Source organism: Volvox carteri (assembly GCF_000143455.1).
Source record: "Volvox carteri f. nagariensis unplaced genomic scaffold VOLCAscaffold_7, whole genome shotgun sequence".
Classification (NCBI taxonomy): domain Eukaryota; kingdom Viridiplantae; phylum Chlorophyta; class Chlorophyceae; order Chlamydomonadales; family Volvocaceae; genus Volvox; species Volvox carteri.
The window spans coordinates 743357-758966 of NW_003307550.1; the positions used below are offsets into that span (position 1 = coordinate 743357).

The 15610-nt window shown below is 57.3% G+C and overlaps 2 protein-coding genes across 2 annotated transcripts in view; both read left to right on the plus strand.

The window, feature by feature from the left end:
• Positions 1 to 626: 626 nt before the first annotated feature.
• Positions 627 to 2195, plus strand: VOLCADRAFT_87940 (uncharacterized protein; the record flags this gene model as incomplete). Its single annotated transcript, XM_002947571.1, has 1 exon — positions 627 to 2195. The coding sequence occupies one exon, from the start codon at positions 627 to 629 to the stop codon at positions 2193 to 2195; it is 1569 nt and encodes a 522-aa protein (XP_002947617.1).
• A 2131-nt stretch (positions 2196 to 4326) lies between these two features.
• The window catches only part of VOLCADRAFT_87941 (uncharacterized protein), a gene marked incomplete at both ends in the record, with an annotated part of 29507 nt that continues 18223 nt past the window's right edge, over positions 4327 to 15610 (plus strand). The window contains 18 exons of the mRNA XM_002947572.1: positions 4327 to 4410; positions 4825 to 4987; positions 5955 to 6083; positions 6521 to 6664; positions 7091 to 7182; positions 7736 to 7948; positions 8695 to 8802; positions 9348 to 9474; positions 9866 to 10134; positions 10638 to 10853; positions 11313 to 11483; positions 11886 to 12180; positions 12517 to 12687; positions 13009 to 13130; positions 13494 to 14132; positions 14411 to 14563; positions 15038 to 15109; positions 15376 to 15523. Of these exons, the coding sequence (XP_002947618.1) occupies positions 4327 to 4410; positions 4825 to 4987; positions 5955 to 6083; positions 6521 to 6664; positions 7091 to 7182; positions 7736 to 7948; positions 8695 to 8802; positions 9348 to 9474; positions 9866 to 10134; positions 10638 to 10853; positions 11313 to 11483; positions 11886 to 12180; positions 12517 to 12687; positions 13009 to 13130; positions 13494 to 14132; positions 14411 to 14563; positions 15038 to 15109; positions 15376 to 15523 (3316 nt within the window). The remainder of the gene's footprint in view (positions 4411 to 4824; positions 4988 to 5954; positions 6084 to 6520; positions 6665 to 7090; positions 7183 to 7735; positions 7949 to 8694; positions 8803 to 9347; positions 9475 to 9865; positions 10135 to 10637; positions 10854 to 11312; positions 11484 to 11885; positions 12181 to 12516; positions 12688 to 13008; positions 13131 to 13493; positions 14133 to 14410; positions 14564 to 15037; positions 15110 to 15375; positions 15524 to 15610) is intronic.

A 15610-nucleotide genomic window follows, 5' to 3' on the forward strand; every position in this document is an offset into this window, starting at 1 on the left:
CGAAAGCGCACAGCCGGCCTCCGGACCTGGCAATTTTCGCCAACGAATTTATTGTCTCAGTCCTATTGTCAACGCATCAATCATGCGATTTAACCTAGGATAAATCAGCGTTCGTGGCCTTCTGACCGAATTTGGGCGGCGGCGCTCATTGATACTTGCTCCTAGGATTTGCATGTGCAATGCTAAGCCGTCCACAGGAGGACATCACAATTCGTAATTGTTTGCAATTGGGTTTGAAGACTAAACAACAAGCTCGTGGCGGCATAGCCACATGCACCGCAACTCAACTTTACTTACATGGGTTAACTGAAATTTCTCCGCATTACACACGCGTCCAAGTATGCCGGGCTTCATTGCTGACAATTGTCGCCAACAGCTATGCTGCACGTGAGACCACAAGTAAGCAAATAAACCTGTGATTGCAAGGGATGACAGCAGCTAAAACTTTAAATAATCTCGATGTGTAATTTGACCGAACACCATTAACTTTCTGCGTGTAGCTCTTGAGTCTGGTTTATTTTGTTTTCAACCTATGCCGTACATGCATCCCGTGCCGGTGCTGCATGTCGCCATACTACAAAACCTACAGTGTATAGCGTCTTAGGACGCTGTGATCACGGGTCAGTATGGGTGCCAGGACGGTTACCCTCAAGAGCGGAGCTGTGATTCGGATTCGCCCATATCGTCCCGATGACCGCGACCAGGTCATTCGGATATTTAGCCAGGGCATGTTGGGCTTAGCGTGGCCCGACGGTGTTGGCCATGTTTTCAACACGACCCGTTTGCTGCGACTCATGGCTTGTGCTGCACCGGCCGCTGCTTTGCTTGTCACCGCCAAGCGTAGTAGCTTCGTTCTCAAGGCCGTTATGAGCCTTGGCGGGGCTGCCTTCGCCCCCTGCCTCGCCTTTGGTATCCTCAAAAAAGCGTTGAAACAATATGTCAGGAAGTCTATAAACGGCCCGGATCTCAGCGACATCGAGACCTTCTACTCAGCAGCAGGTGCTGGTCACGGAAGTGCCTTCTGGGTCGCAGAACTTCTTGAACCAGAGGTCCCGAGCACTGCGCCCCACGGCGACGCGATGTCGGCCCTTCCATCCTTGTCGCTCACTCCAGCCGCTGCCGGCGAGCCAAGACTAGACCAGCGCAGTTCTTCACCAGAGTTTGCTGGAGCCTCTGCAGCGACACTGACGGTGGGGCCCTCCTCATCAGCAGCTGTCGCAGGAGCAGAAAATAAGGATGTGCTCGCGCAGCTAGCAGGATCAATGGCAGCACCCCAGTCCCCAGTGGACATGCTTATAACCCAACCAGTGGCTGGGGACGGCGTTTCAACGGACAGCATTTCTGCCAAAAGCACGAATGGACACAACATTAACACAGCGACTCCGGCGCAACCGGTAGATGCGGATGAGCACCAAGTCCGTGAGCTGGTAGCTGGCCTGGTTGCAGCCGCAGTCGCCAGGATTGAAGGGGTGCAAAGTCCATCACAGTCGCCGTCGCCGTCGCTGCTGTCACCGCGACCCACATCGGAGCGACCGCTCCCTGAACGGCCCCCAGTGTTCCGGATGTCCTCTAGCCTGCAGCGTTACAAAGAAGAAGAAGAAGAAGCACAGATGCGGCAGCAGGATGATGGTGGGTCCAATGGTCCCAGCTCCACGGATTCGGATAGGAAGGCTGCAGCAGCGGGGGCGCCACCGGCTGCTGCGTCGGGGCCTGAAACGCCCGCTGTGGAGTCAAAGCGACTGCGCATTGGTTCGCCCCTGGTGGAGCCAACGGCGAAGCCGTCGCCGCCCATACAGCCCCGCCAGATGCCCACTATGGCGGTGGCTGCGGAAGCGCAGGGGGCGCCTCCTCCTCGACCAGCAGCGGTGGAGCTGCAGCCGCGCAGCAGCAGCGCGCGCCGGGCAACCATCATCGGCCACGTTGCGCTGGAGCGAAAGTCTTGGAAGCTTGCGGAGCTGAGGCGCATGAGTGTGCTGAAGCAGTACGCGGGGCAGGGCGTCGGAGGTCAATTGTTGGAGACCCTGGTGCAGCACGCGCGGGACGTTGGATTTCGGGAGCTTGTGCTATACACGTCTGGCATGCAGCCAGCGGCGCGGCGGTTGTATGAGCGCGGTGGTTGGCAGCTTAGCCAAGTAACCCGAGAGCGAAACTTTGATTTCTACACCTATACTATGGACCTGACCAAGAAGCGCTAAGTGCCTGTGGGTTGGTCGGAGTTGGAGTTGGATTGCATGGTTGCTGAACCGTGATTAGGTCCCACGAAGAAGTACGTAAGTAAAGTTTCGCGAACTGTACGATTGAAGTGTGATAAGTTGATCTCCGAAGATGGGGTCCAAGAGGCATTTAATCCGTGGTTAAATATGCGAGCTTGTGTCTGCTTATGGGAGAAAGAAGAGAGGAATGAATGCTGACGCCCAAATGCAAATTCGTGTTGCGAATGCGGCGGAGCGAGCTGAGCTTAGGTGAGAGGGAAGAGAAGGGACAGGACGGCCGATTTTGCTGTTGACAATTGCCCAACGGTGGTTGGCATGTGCGTGTGCGTGTGTTATACCTTGACTTTGTACTGCGTTGCACAAATATTAATTGAGTTGCGTTGCTGCAATTAAAGTTGGCTACTGTGCGTTGGTGCTTTTCACTTGTTACTTGAGATGTTGTTTCCCCCATGAAGAGCCGGACAGCAGCACCACAGGTTCGCAGGCCGTCCTCAGTCCGCGATCTTCGTTATCCCAAAGCGTGCCAGGCGTGGCGTGGAGGGTTTTTGCTTCCTGAGTGGGTATGCCACCACTTTATTTGCCGGGGATCACCCTTTGGCTGTTACTGCTCAAGATTTGTTGTGCTTTTACTTTCTCCTGTTGTTCTTCCGTACCTGCAGAGTGTCTTTGGATTTTCCTGGATTGGTATTATAGCTACGTCTTTTACGTGTGTGGGTGTGTGGGTGGTTGGCTTTCATGTGCCTGTGCTCCTATCGGGTTCACTGAAATGCACAGACGCTGGCCGGAATTCCTTTTTTCTCCGTGCCTTTAGGAGTAGGAGGTGGAGGATTGTGAGGCATGGTGGACTCCATTTCGTGTGGAGCTGAACAAACGCGTTTATCAGTACGTGGGCAGGAAAATGGTGGCAATCAACGCCTTACTGATACATATAAAGTTCTGTTCAACTGGTGTTGACTTCACTTAAAAATTTTATTTACTTTATTTATGTACGCCTTGTGAAGTAAGGACTCGGCTTCCACCGACGATATTGGTCACCTTCCGACTGCTTTCCGTCCACCATATCTCTAACCCTAATGCAAAACAAGGAACCCTTCTACAAAGCAGATTCCATGTGACGCGTTGCCATGCAGCGAGCCCACACAGCGAACCTGATAACCTGCGCCAAGTTTCGTAACGGAGCCCCTAACAAACGGCGAGCAAAAACCGTTTTGCGATAACGTTACCAAAACGCGTTATCTTTGGCATTAGCAAACGCTGCATCCTGAGGGCACGTTTATAAGTCACACTACAAAGGTGCCACAAAGTTACAAGGCGGGGAAATTAGACAACAATATTGGTTGTATTAAAAATCCATATGCAAAATTAATGATTTCCGCTACCTATGGCTATCCAATTATCAAAGCTCCGCTCGCTTAGTCTGATTATCGGATAGAAGTTAACGAGTTTAACGGAACGTACTTCACCCGGACACACGCACGCACGCTGCAGGCAGTGCAAGGAGTGAGCTTTTAGGTGCAGTCGTATATGAGCTTTTACCTTGCCGAGGCATAACTTGATTAGAGCTGGATTTTAGGACACCAACAAGCTTGGTGCCTACTGAGCTTGCTCCCCGTCGGCTAACCTGAAATATGGAAAGAATTTACCCCTAACAGAAACGCATAAGATTAAATATCACAAAACCTAGGAGGAAGCACACTGGAGTTGTACAGGACTGGGCTTCGCCAAAGCTGCAAGCGGCCCCGTGGAGCTACACTGTTGCAGGCAACGGTAAGCAGCTCATAGATGAAAGTTTAGCTTTCAGTACGCATCTATCCCTTAACAGTTCCACATAACGGGCGTGCGCCATGGGACATCGAAAGCGCACCTCTTGCCAGGTTGGCACAAGAAATACTATTTTCATGTAATAAATGCTTGTCACCATATGTTCGCAAAGCCTTGCACTGACTTTTGAACAGCTCATGTCATTTGGCGTGCTGGGCATGACATTCTGTACGTTGCAATTCCTGTATCGAAACATGTAGGCCTGCATCATCATATGTATTCTCTCTCAAACTCCATCGTTCGAGGGTAGCAGTTAAGGAGGACAGGTTCTTGACCGGGGCAGTCCGGCATTATGGAGCCCGGGGGTGCGGCCCCTCCCCTACGGGGTCCCCCTCGGGCGCGGGCGAGTGATGCAGACGGCGGGATGCTTATGCCGGTAAGCTATTGTGCGCAGGTGGTTGGGCGGGCCGTGCGCGCGGCAGTCCCGGGCCCCTAAAACTTTAGGGAGGGTTAAACATGACGGACGCTGGCACATCTTTTCCAAGTCGAAACCGTCACTGGGAATGATAGCACCCAGCTCTCCGACCGCCTACCAACAAAGTCACGCGCAGCTCTCCTCTATCCTCTCCTTCCCCACCCCCCAACGTGCGATTAAAGCCCCTTGGCTCACATGCAGCACCTAGTCCTACCCTCCGCCAGCACCCCCTTTCCCGTTATGCCACCTATTGTCATTTCTTGGATTTCAGCACTTCTCCTGGATTTGACCTGATTTTTAATCCTTCATTTGATTCCCAACCCCCGTTCGCTCGCTGTGCTCCATGTGACTTGTGTTCCCGACGCGCACTTGCAGCGTGGGCCCGTGAGCGAGGATGTGATGGCGGCGATCAGCGAGCGCGCTACCGCCATTTTCTCCAGCCACAAACACAAGGTCTCCGGCATGCTGGAGCCGCAGCAGGGCCCATATGCTCTCGCGCTTGTGGGCGCGATGCTCGGGCTTAATCAAAAGCAGCTAGGTAAGATTCTGGGCCGGGTGTGGAGGCCGCCCAGCGATCGACTGGTGGCGTTCGCGTTGCGCGGCAACCCAAATCAAGGGAAGCAATCCTACGTTTTTTGCGCATTCGCGTGTACATGCCCATGACAGCGCCCCTTAGCAACGGCAGACGACGGGTGTTTTTGCTTTGCTTTGGGTCTATTGTTAAAGTATTCGCAGCGGGTGGTGGTGGAGGGGGATGCTCGCGTACCGGGTTGTATCTGGTGGGAACACGGGGCAGAAAAAGATCTAGGGAACCCAAACACGGACAAGACGCAAACTCGGATCTGATGTTCAAGAGAAGACGTCTCTCGGGGAAAATGCTGCGCTTCGGGGTGTAACGGCTACAACTTGAAAAAGAAGGCGTAGAGGCTACAGCCCGAAGCTGATTCCACCTACGAGCTATGTAGAGCTGCTGGGGGCCTCTTCCTGGTCACAGCGAGCAGGGTGGTTGCGACTTAGTGCGTAGTGGAAAGGAAGTACGGCGTGGTGCTGGACTGGGTCGTGTCCTGATGGTGGTGGGAATCGAAGAGCGGCGGCTCACCGTTTCCGAACGGCGGAAGTCTTGGTAATAGTGACAGTGACAAAACGCGAGTCAGGTTGCGCCTAAGAAGCCTGGAAAGAGCATGGTGAGCAAAGCCAAAACCGTTGCAGTCGCAGTTGCCACGGCCAAGATGAGCTGCGTTGGAGTATCTGTGGCGGCAGGGAGGGAGGTTCCCTAGGCTGCAACCGTTCCAGCGGCAGCTGGGGCTATCCCCAACCGAGCCGCTGTGCCTAAAGCCCGCCCTGTCTTGTTTCCTGATTTGGTCGCCATCCGCGTTTTGAAACGCAAATCACGACATATTATGGATTTTACTCGTCCCTATTCGTACCGGGTCTATGCGCTAAGGCCCTGCACCTAACAAGTAACAACCTTTTTTCGCCTCCACCCCATGGAATGCACAACGCAGACTCGGAGCTGCAGCTCACAGCTCGAGTGGGCCGCCGTACACTCAGCTACGAGGAATTTATGTCGGCTTGTGAGGCTATGGTGGCTCTTCACGGGGCGCTGGCGCAGCAGCAGATCAAACGGCTGCCTAGTAAGTATGCGGAGATGGTGTGCGTCGGCGTGTGTGCGCGTGCAAAAGGAACCTTGCCTCGAACGGTGCCGGCGCTCCCGGCTTGGGATGCAACCTTGCAAGTCCCTGTATGGGAAAACGCAGCGCAGAGCGTTCTAGAAGGCAGCCTCAACTAACCGCTTCGGCAGTAGCGGTGGCAGCGGCGGCAGCGGTGGATTCACGTTGCCCAAAGGATTCCCCTTGCGCGATTAGGGTTCGCGCGGGTCAGGTTATAACCACAGCGACTCCTTCGTACATACCGCACGGCCCGTATTTCTACTGTCCGAGCGGTTTTTTCACATGCATGGACCTTTTTTTCATGGTATGTCTTTGATTTGTCTGTCCGCTGCCATTTCCCCTGTGGTCCTTGTCTGATTCCGTCGCAACTCCTGCTCCGAAACCGGGGGCACCCCGTGCAGACAATGACATGAGCGGGGCTCTGCGGGCCGCGTTCAGCTTGTACGTGAAACTCAACGTGGGCGGTTTTATGGGCGGAGACCAGCGCATGAACAGCAACCAGTTCACCAAGATGTGCCAAGATGCGGGGATGATGGAGCCCAATGGTGGGTGCAATGTCACGACACGATGAACGCAACCAGGGGCCAGTTAATAAGGTTAAAACGTCAAAAACGGCGTGGAAAGCAGCATGGTGTGCGTTCAACTCGGGGCGAGGGACGTGTTGAGGCGTGGCCATGGAGAGGGCGGGCAGGGCCGGGATGAGGATGGAGGGGCCACGCTGCAGTGGGAGACGTGGGAGAGAAGGGTAGGACCAGGTGACAGGGCAGGTGCGGGGCTGTGCAGGGTGGGATGTGAAGGGCTTAAAGAGCAGCAGAACAGAGCTTACGCACCTCCAGCGTAGGGAGCTTTAGCCGCTGGACGCGGTCCCAAGTCGTCCTGATTCTCTTACCGGTTGCGATGTTCCATTGCCGCGTTGGTTGCGCATTCCTGACTTTTTCTTTTCGACTTCCATTTCTCCTTTTTTTCTGCAGGCCCTGCAAGCATGTCGACGCTGCAAATTAGTTGGGCGTCCTGCAAGGCCACGTTTGGCTCCACTCGCCTGCAATACAACCAGTTCTTGAAGGTGGGCATGTTGAAGGAGATACGTTTGTGTGTTACACCTCGGTCGCGTTACCCAGAGAGGTGTAACAAGTGCCCAAATATGTGCATGATATATTTCTTTTGGAAATAATATTAACGGCTGACCTCTGCAAGGGGAAAAGGGTTTGTGTGCGGGATGCGGTTGGGCGGCGCCGCGGGATGCGGTGGGACCGTGGCCACCGGGACGCGATGGGACGCGTACTCTCCGCCCTTGCACCTCGGCTGGACCCCACCAATACTCCGTAAATGCTGCTTTTCTTCCCTAAACCCTGTCCTGGATGCGGTCAGACTCGCGTATGGCAAAATATGGCAAAAACCTTAACTAGAGTCAAAAATCCTAGGACGTAATCATGCTTTCGCACTTGCGATCGTGAGGAATCGCATGATCCCGAGGAGGCACAGAGTGCGGAGTGCACAGAAAAGGATCATGTGGGAGGCGGAAAGCATTCGATTTGTCGTCCCACGCGTGGCGCGCACGCATATGCTCGTAAGAAGTTAAGGAGGATAATAAAAAAGGAAACTCCGCTGCCTTCCAGGTGATTGGCGCCCTAGCAGCAGAGCTGTCGGGCGACGTCTTCCTGCTGGTGGCGGGTTTGGGACTGCAGCTGCCCACCGTGCCGCCTCTGCGCAACGGCTTCCGGAAGCCCGACGCTGGGGAAGTGAACCTGCCGAAGCCGGAGATGATGCAGGGCGTGGGTGCCCATGTGGCGGCGGAGGAGGCCTACGAAAAATACGTCCAGGAGGGCAGGGTGAGAGCGGAGGACTTTGGAAAGATCCAGTCGCAATGGATATCCTTGGAACGAACATGGCTGCGGAAGTGTGTGAAGGCGCGGTGGCGCTTTTTGGGGGTTGCGAGGAAAAACGGGGCGCCTAGGGGGCCCGGGGAGGGGCAACGGGGACTAGGCGTTTGTGGGCTGCTGCATTGCGGGGCCGTGATACTTTTATGGTTCAGCAGCTCGCTTGGCGGGTGAGCGCATGGTAGCCCTTTCTGTTCTGGATGCGGTCGCCAACGGTCGCCAACGGTCGCCAACTATCGCACGTTCCGCTCCCGCATCGCTGAGCTCCTCGGCACAAACAGTGTCACCACCATCACCACCATCACCACCATCATCGCCACCATCCACCCTGCAATCCTCGCTCCGGTCGGCAGTATCAGTCCCTTTCCATCCGCCCAGCATTGCAGTTTACACCCACCTGCCGCCTGCTAACGGACGCCTTCCTTGTTCCCACCTTTGGCCTGTCTTGCTATCCTTGCCTTCTTTCCTTGGCCTTGTCCTTGGCCCTGGCCTTTGTCTGCTTTGATGGCGCGATGGAATGCGACACACGGCTCCGCGCACGTGCGTACGACATCCCCGCTCCGCACCGCTCCCCGTTCATCACACTATGGCACCCTACCGCTGCATGTGGTGTTGACGTCTGGTCTTCATTATGTATAAACTTGAACTGCCCTTACGGCGCCCCTATTGTTGCGGTGGCTGCGGCCGCTGGTACGCAGATGCCGGAGGGCAAGAGGGGCGACCCTCTGGCTCGGGCAGGTGCATCGCCCATCAAGGCGCGCGCCTCTACTAATGGCGGCGTGCCCAACTGGGTTAAGGCTATGCAGGTAGGGGAAGAGGTAGCCATGAGGGGGTGCGGGGTAGAGGTACGGGTGGTATGTGAATGGGTAAGACAGACACGCACAGGCTCCAACGAGGCTGGGCTGGTCTAGGCTGCTGGGGTTGCTGGGGTCGGTCGCGTCTAATGCGCCCTATAGGATAGAAAGTGACAGATCAGGTGCAGGGAGGAGTCGCGACGGTGCCCGCATTTCATCGCCCGGAAAGCGACCGACGAGAGCTTTGCCGGGTCAGGTGGAAACTGCATGTTGGAAATGTGCGGGGCCCCAGGATGCTACCATTACACTATGTTACGAATGTAATAAGGCCAGGCCACACTTCTGCCAGACGGACGGACGTTATCTGAGCGTTTTACGTTGTTTCACAATTGTTTTCCAGGAATTTCTCCTGGACGTTACGTTTTAGATTCATGGCCTTGAGGTTGAGGCACTCCGTACATACCGTGCGCCACATGGTTTTACTTCTCAGTCTTTGTATTTCATTTCATTGTCCCCTCCCCTCCCCTCCCCGGTAACCTTACACCCTTACACCGCAGGCGGACCAGGGGGGCGCTAACCCCATGACCAGCGGCCAAGACATCCGTGGCATCCCCGTCATTGAGACGCCTGACAGCGACGACGAGAGTCCGCGCAAGCCCCAGCCGCGCAAGAGCGTCAACCCAGGTGCGCCCTGCCTCTCCGTGCTCCGTGCTTTGCCCTGGCTCCCTGTGTTTTGCGTTTTCCGTTCTGGGCGTTCCACGTCGTCATAAACCCCTGTCATTGTGCCCACCTGTCATCGTACCCACCCGAGTAGGTGTGCCTGTCTGTGTGTGTCTGTATGTGTGTGTACGTGTGTGTACGATTGTGTACGTGTATGTACGTGTATGCACGTGTGTGTACGTGTGTGTGTTACACCTTGATTTGCAGGTTAGTTGGATAGCTCTGGCGTATCCCCTACCCGGCACCCGAGCCAACCTGACCCTTCACCTTCTGAATATTTCATCTTTCTCCCATCCCCCCATGAAAATGACCCGTGGGTCGGTCCTTCTCTCTGCCATGCCCTCATGCCCTGCAGTGCCCCCGGACGAGCCAGCCATCGCGCGCGCAAAGGCCTCGCCCATGCGCCCCCGCGGCGGCAAGCTGCCCGCTATGGGTGCCGCCGAGCCGCAATCGCCGTCCATGTCCACGGATTCGGAGCTGCTCATTCGGGCAGCGGAGGGGCCCAGCTACAGCGGCGGTCCCGGCAACCGCGTAGACGTGCTGTCGGCGCCGGTGGCGGTGCGGCCGCGGGGCGAGGCTGTGCGCAACGGCGTCCACATCGAACCGGACAGTCCCGGGCAGCTGGTGCGTAGACGTGGTGGAGCTGGGGTATGCGTGAGGGTGGAATTACGCACAAAATTCCAAGGAAAAAACTGCTGACGTGAGAGGGTAGATTAGGGCCCTTGAGGGTAAGGATGGCGGAGTTAAAGGATGGCGGGCGGGCTATAGCTTGGGCCTGAGTGAGTACCAAAAAATGCGGAACTGTGACCTGTGTATTTTGAAAGTACTCAACGAGTTTACCTTTATTTTATTTTATCTATATTGTGGGTCACATATGGGTCGTGTTAGGGTTACGTGGCCGTGTAGATGCACGTGGGCCGGGAAACGGCCTTGTTGCGTCTTATGTGGCGCCATGTAGAGATGTATGACGATTATTTCCGTCCCTCTCATTTATACAACATCGCACTCCGTTATTTAGTCCTTTTGAAACGGCTTGCACACAGACTCTCAGATCATTAAAACACACCGTTTCTGCCACCCTGCCTAACGTCAACGCTGCTGCCCCTCTGTCGGCCACCGCGACGCAGGAGCCTTCCCTGTTGCCTGCGCCACCGCGCGCGCGCAAGGCCGCGATGCCGCCGGAGGGCTTCAGGGAGGTGGTGGAGCAGCAGGCGGCTGCGGTTAAGGCGCTGGAGAGCCGCGTGGAGGAGCAGAAGCAGCGGGAGCAGGAGTTGTTTGAGCGAGTGCAGCTGCTCACGGAGAAGCTGACGGACGCACAGGCGGCGGCCGCAGTCACTGTGCAGGTACATGAGAGGACAGGGTTAGTGCGTTAGTTGCGTGCTGGTGGGCCGTCTGTACGTGGTTGGGTGCGATGGCTGGTCTGTTGTGTTTTCGAAATTTGGATGGGGATTAGGGATTGGATGGGGGGTCTGGTGTGTTTGGGTATCTAGGCAAGGGAAGTTGGTTGGCTGGGGGTTAAAAAGCGGTTATGCCCCCTACACCCGCCATCTTCTGGTCCTTGGTCCTTCCTGCTTGCGCTTCCACACCTTTTAACAGACCTCTTAACGGCCTAGTGTCATCTCGTCACCTAGCTAGCCCACAGCTTTGTCTCGAGAACGTTCTTCCCTTGCCAACATACACGTTTCTCACTGCGGTTCTCTCGCTTACCCTTCCTATACAGTAAAAGCCGAAGGCTTTTACTAATCTTTGCCCCTTCCTAATCTTCTCCCCTCCGCGACTGTTCCGAATGCTTTTGTCTGCAGTCCGGCTGTCCCGGCGCGCAGCTGCCGGACGTGCCGCAGGGCAAGGGCCGCACCGTGGTTTCGGGGCGGTGTCCGCTGACGGATCAGGTACAGCGGCTTACGGAGCAGATGGCGGAGGTCTTGGCGAGGCTGAGCGCGCTGGAGAGCATCCGCATGCAGCCCAAGGCGCCGGTGAGTGCGAGTTGAGGCATCCCAGATACCCCTGAGTTTTCTCCTTGAAAGACACCGACGGGTGTTTGTTTGCCGAAGACGTTTTAGGGGACCGAGGGCGACATGGGTGACACACTGGGCCCCCCTACTAGAGGTTGGAATCAAAGGACAAGCCCCTTCCCAACCTTTTATACTTTGTGCACGCTTACAGACGTCTGCATGTGTGCAAGCCCGGCTTGAGTGAATTGTTTCCCGCATGTATCACTTTTTCCGTCACCCTGCATACGCGATTTCCTACACGTCCTGCCTGTTACACACACGCACGATAGCAAACGCGGCTTAGTTGATTGGTTTACACGCACACGTGTGTTTATGAGTACATGTAAATGTGCATGTATGTGTGTATGTATGTGTGATGTGCAGAGTGAGCCGCCCCCGAAGCAACGCAACCCCGTGGGGACGCGCACGCCCGAGTTCCCGGACGACCCGCCCGTGACCGCCGTGGCCCCCACTTCGCCCTCATGGGGCCCGCCGGGGCGCCATGCTGCGGCGCGGGTTACGGAGCCGGATGGCCCACGGGTCATTTCCCCGCTAGAGCCGGTCAACGCAACCCAGGGTGAATGGATGAGCCGGCTGCTGCTTAATTTGGACAAGCGCGTGCGAGTGCTGGAGGGCGCAGCTGGCAAGGGGGATGCGGACGCGGACGGCGAGGCGCTTGGTGCGTACTGCGCCGGGGGCTTGATGACGTCAGGAGTGGGGGGGAGGAGGGGCTACTACAGGGAAGGGTGTGGCGGGAGGGAAAAGGGGAGAAGGGCCCGGGATAAATGACAAGGTGTGGATGTGGGTTGGGAAGTGGGAAAACCGGGCGTTTGGGGCGATGGGTGCCGATGGGTGATGTGCGCGTAGCTTAGCTATATGACGACGGAAAGCGGAGCTCTTTTGGTTACCTGGCCGTGTTTGAACCTCCGTTGCCGTTGCTGCCGTTGCCGGCGCTGCCGGTTGGCCTGGTTGGCCTGGTTGGCCTGGTTGGCCTTGCCTTCCTCTTGTGCTGCAGCGGAGGTGCTGAAACAGCTTCGTGGCATGCACACCGCGCCGTCGCCTGCGCCGCCGGCCCCGCCGCCCCCGGGTTCCTCCGCGGCGTCGCCACCGGAGACGGCCTTCCTGAAAGTTGACCCCAATAAGCGCAAGATGGAGAAGGTTGGCGATGCTGGCGATGCGACACCAGGTGCGCCGCCGTCGACACCGCGCTTGCAAGCTGCGAACCCCCGATGCATCATTCCCTACACCACCCGTGCCGTGCCGTGGCGCAAGCGTATCGCTTGATCGCGCAAGCTGTCCGGTTTCTTATATGGGGTATGCCTTCGTGTGGATGCTTTTGCCTGGAAATCTCCCCCCTGGAAATCTCGTAATGGGCTGCGCTTTTCCTCCCTCTGGTTTTATCCTGCATGCGCTCCTTCCCTCTCGCGCTCCTTCACTCCTTCACGCCCTCTCTCGCTTCGCCACGTTCCACACTCCGATTGTTGCTCTCTCTCTCTCTGTCTCTCAGCGCTGGTGCCCACCGGCGATCCCGAGCTGGACCGCCGGCTGGCCGCTCTGGCCAACGAGATGCGCAGCAAGAACGCCACGGTGGGGTTGCTGCTGGACATGCTCAACCAGACCCGAGGGGAGGTGCGTGTGTTGCTGAGTTTGCGGCCTTACGGGCACATAATTGCTGCGGCCTTATGGGCATATAAATGCTTTGTGGCCTTACGGGCATAGAATTGCTGCTGCTCTTGGCCGTTAATAGTTGAAAGTCGGAAGGATAACGATCATTGGTTTTTGGATTTTATGGGGATTTTTTTACCTTCCCATGACGGCAATCGGCTTCGGGGCCATCAGCGCCGTCGTCAGTTTTATTGGCTTCGGGGCCGTCGTTGGCATCTTGTCATGGCGTCACCATCGTGGCATGGGTTCTGGGGCTTACAACCAACCGAAGGAAGCTGTCCCGCTGCGTGGCATGCGTGCGTGTGATACCGGTATGTCGTTGCGCAGGTGGCTGCGCTAGCGGCGCAACTGAATGCGCGCGGCAACAGTGACAGCGGGCCGGTTGTGGTTGGCCAGCGCGGCGCCGCACCAGCCGTTGGCACAGGCCAGCGCAATGCCATTCGCGTCGTAGACGGCGGTCTTGTGCCCCCGGATGCGGGACCGGGTCTGTCGCCGCCGATGCGCCGCGGCGAGCCGGCGCCGTCAGGTGTCGTACCTCTGGAGCCTCACCTGGAGAACCTCGCCGCCGAGCAGCACGGGCTCAAGCGCGCCGTACGGGAGCTCTGCGCTGCCATCGGTGTGCCGCCGCCGCCCGCTCTTGCTGCAGCGGAACCGTCGCCGTTGCCGTCGCCGCCAGCGGCGTCGCCGACGCGTGTTGAGCCTACGGCTAACGAGCCTTGGGGCCAGCCGGGCCGCAAGACGATCAAAGAGGAGACGCAGGAAGTAAAACGGTGCGTGGAGGGCGTGCAGGCCGATGTTGGGGAGCTACGGAAGCAGGTGGAGCAGATGCGTGCGGGGTACGGCGAGTGGCCGCAGCCGCTGCGTGCGGAAGCTGCCGGCGGTCCGGCGGCGGCGGCTATGATGGTGATGCCCGGTGCGGCGCCCGTGCAGGCGGTGACGCAGGGTCAGGGCCGGAATGCAGTGCAGGTATGGCTTGTGGTATGGGCAAGGGAGGCACGAAAGCTTTGGGGTGATTGAGCTGAGCTGGCAGCAGTTGGGCCGGGAAGACGGGGCAATCAACCAAGATTGTGGGGGGCACGGTGTGTTCGTCGAGGCACTTGCTGGCAGCAGCACCCTCTGTCTGTTTGTCTAGCTGCAAGATGCGCGCATGCGCTTTTCCGTCTCTGTTCTTTTATCACGGTCGTCTTCGTTTTTTCGCCTGTTTCGCGTAATCGTTTCAGCCTCCGTCGTTGCTTTTTGCGCAGGTGACTGTGGGCGCGCCCAACCTGGCCGCGGATACGGCCGGCTTTGCTCCGGGTCGCCGTCCACAGCAGCCAGCCGGCGAGCTGTCGATTGCGGCTCTGCCAGACGCGGAGGTTCGCAACCTGAAGGATGAGCTGCGCCGTGTCCAGGCCTTTGTGGGTATGCCGGCGGCGGCGGCGGCGGCCTCCTCGGCGCCGGCGGCAGTGGTGGCGGTGGCGCCGGCGGCAGCAGCGGCGGCAGCAGCGGCAGCTGAGGAGAGCAAGTGGGCTGATACGGGGCGAGGGCCGCAGCCGCTGAAGGATGCGATGGTAGCGGTTGCGTCGGATGTGGATGCGCTGCGAAAGCATGTCAAGGCGGTCAGTGTGCGGGGGTGTGCCGGGGAGCGGGGGGCCGTGGTGCAGAGGGGTGGTTACAGTGACGTGGAGACAATTCCGCTGCCACGCCAACTTTCTTGTTCACGTTTAAGAACTTATCCTGGTCCGTAGCTAGTTATCGTTATTGGTTAGTTGGTTGGTTTGTTCTCTTTTGCCGTTTTGGGTTCGTTCTTGGACCCCGGCCATATTATGAAAAGGCACCCTCGGGCGCTCAACCTTGCCATCTCCCTTCAATTCGATTTTGAACACTTACAGATCGACGCGGCGCTTCGGACAAACATTGGCAACACCAACAACCTAACTAACTTCATCAACGAACACGCTCCGGTGAGGCAAACCAAAAAAGAGGGTGGTTGTTGTTAGGAGAGGAAATGAAAACCGCCGCGGGGTGGGCAGGCGGGCTGGCGGACAGGGCTGCAGGAAGGAAGGATTTTCACTCCTCCCGGTTGGCCTTGTTTTGCAACTGAACAGCTCTCCTCCAGGGTCACATCTAGGTGGCCGTAAACTTACCTGGTTTTGACCTGACCATCCTTCTGACCGATAGCTCCATCGTCGCCATCTACCCCGCTTCCCCGTCATCGTCCTTTCCACAGGCCCTGCAGGCCGTGCAGCCGTCCAAGGACGGCCCCACTTCAGTCGGCGGCCGCAACCCCATCACCGTCACCGCGGGCCAGCTACAGCAGCCCCAGGGCGCGCTACAGCCGCCGGCCAAGCACGGCCAGCTCCCGCTGCAGACTGAAGGTTTGTGTGTGTGTGTGTGTGTTGTGTAATGGTGGTGATGACCGCACACTTGATTAGCCAAGTGTCTTTGTCATTTCATGGTATTTT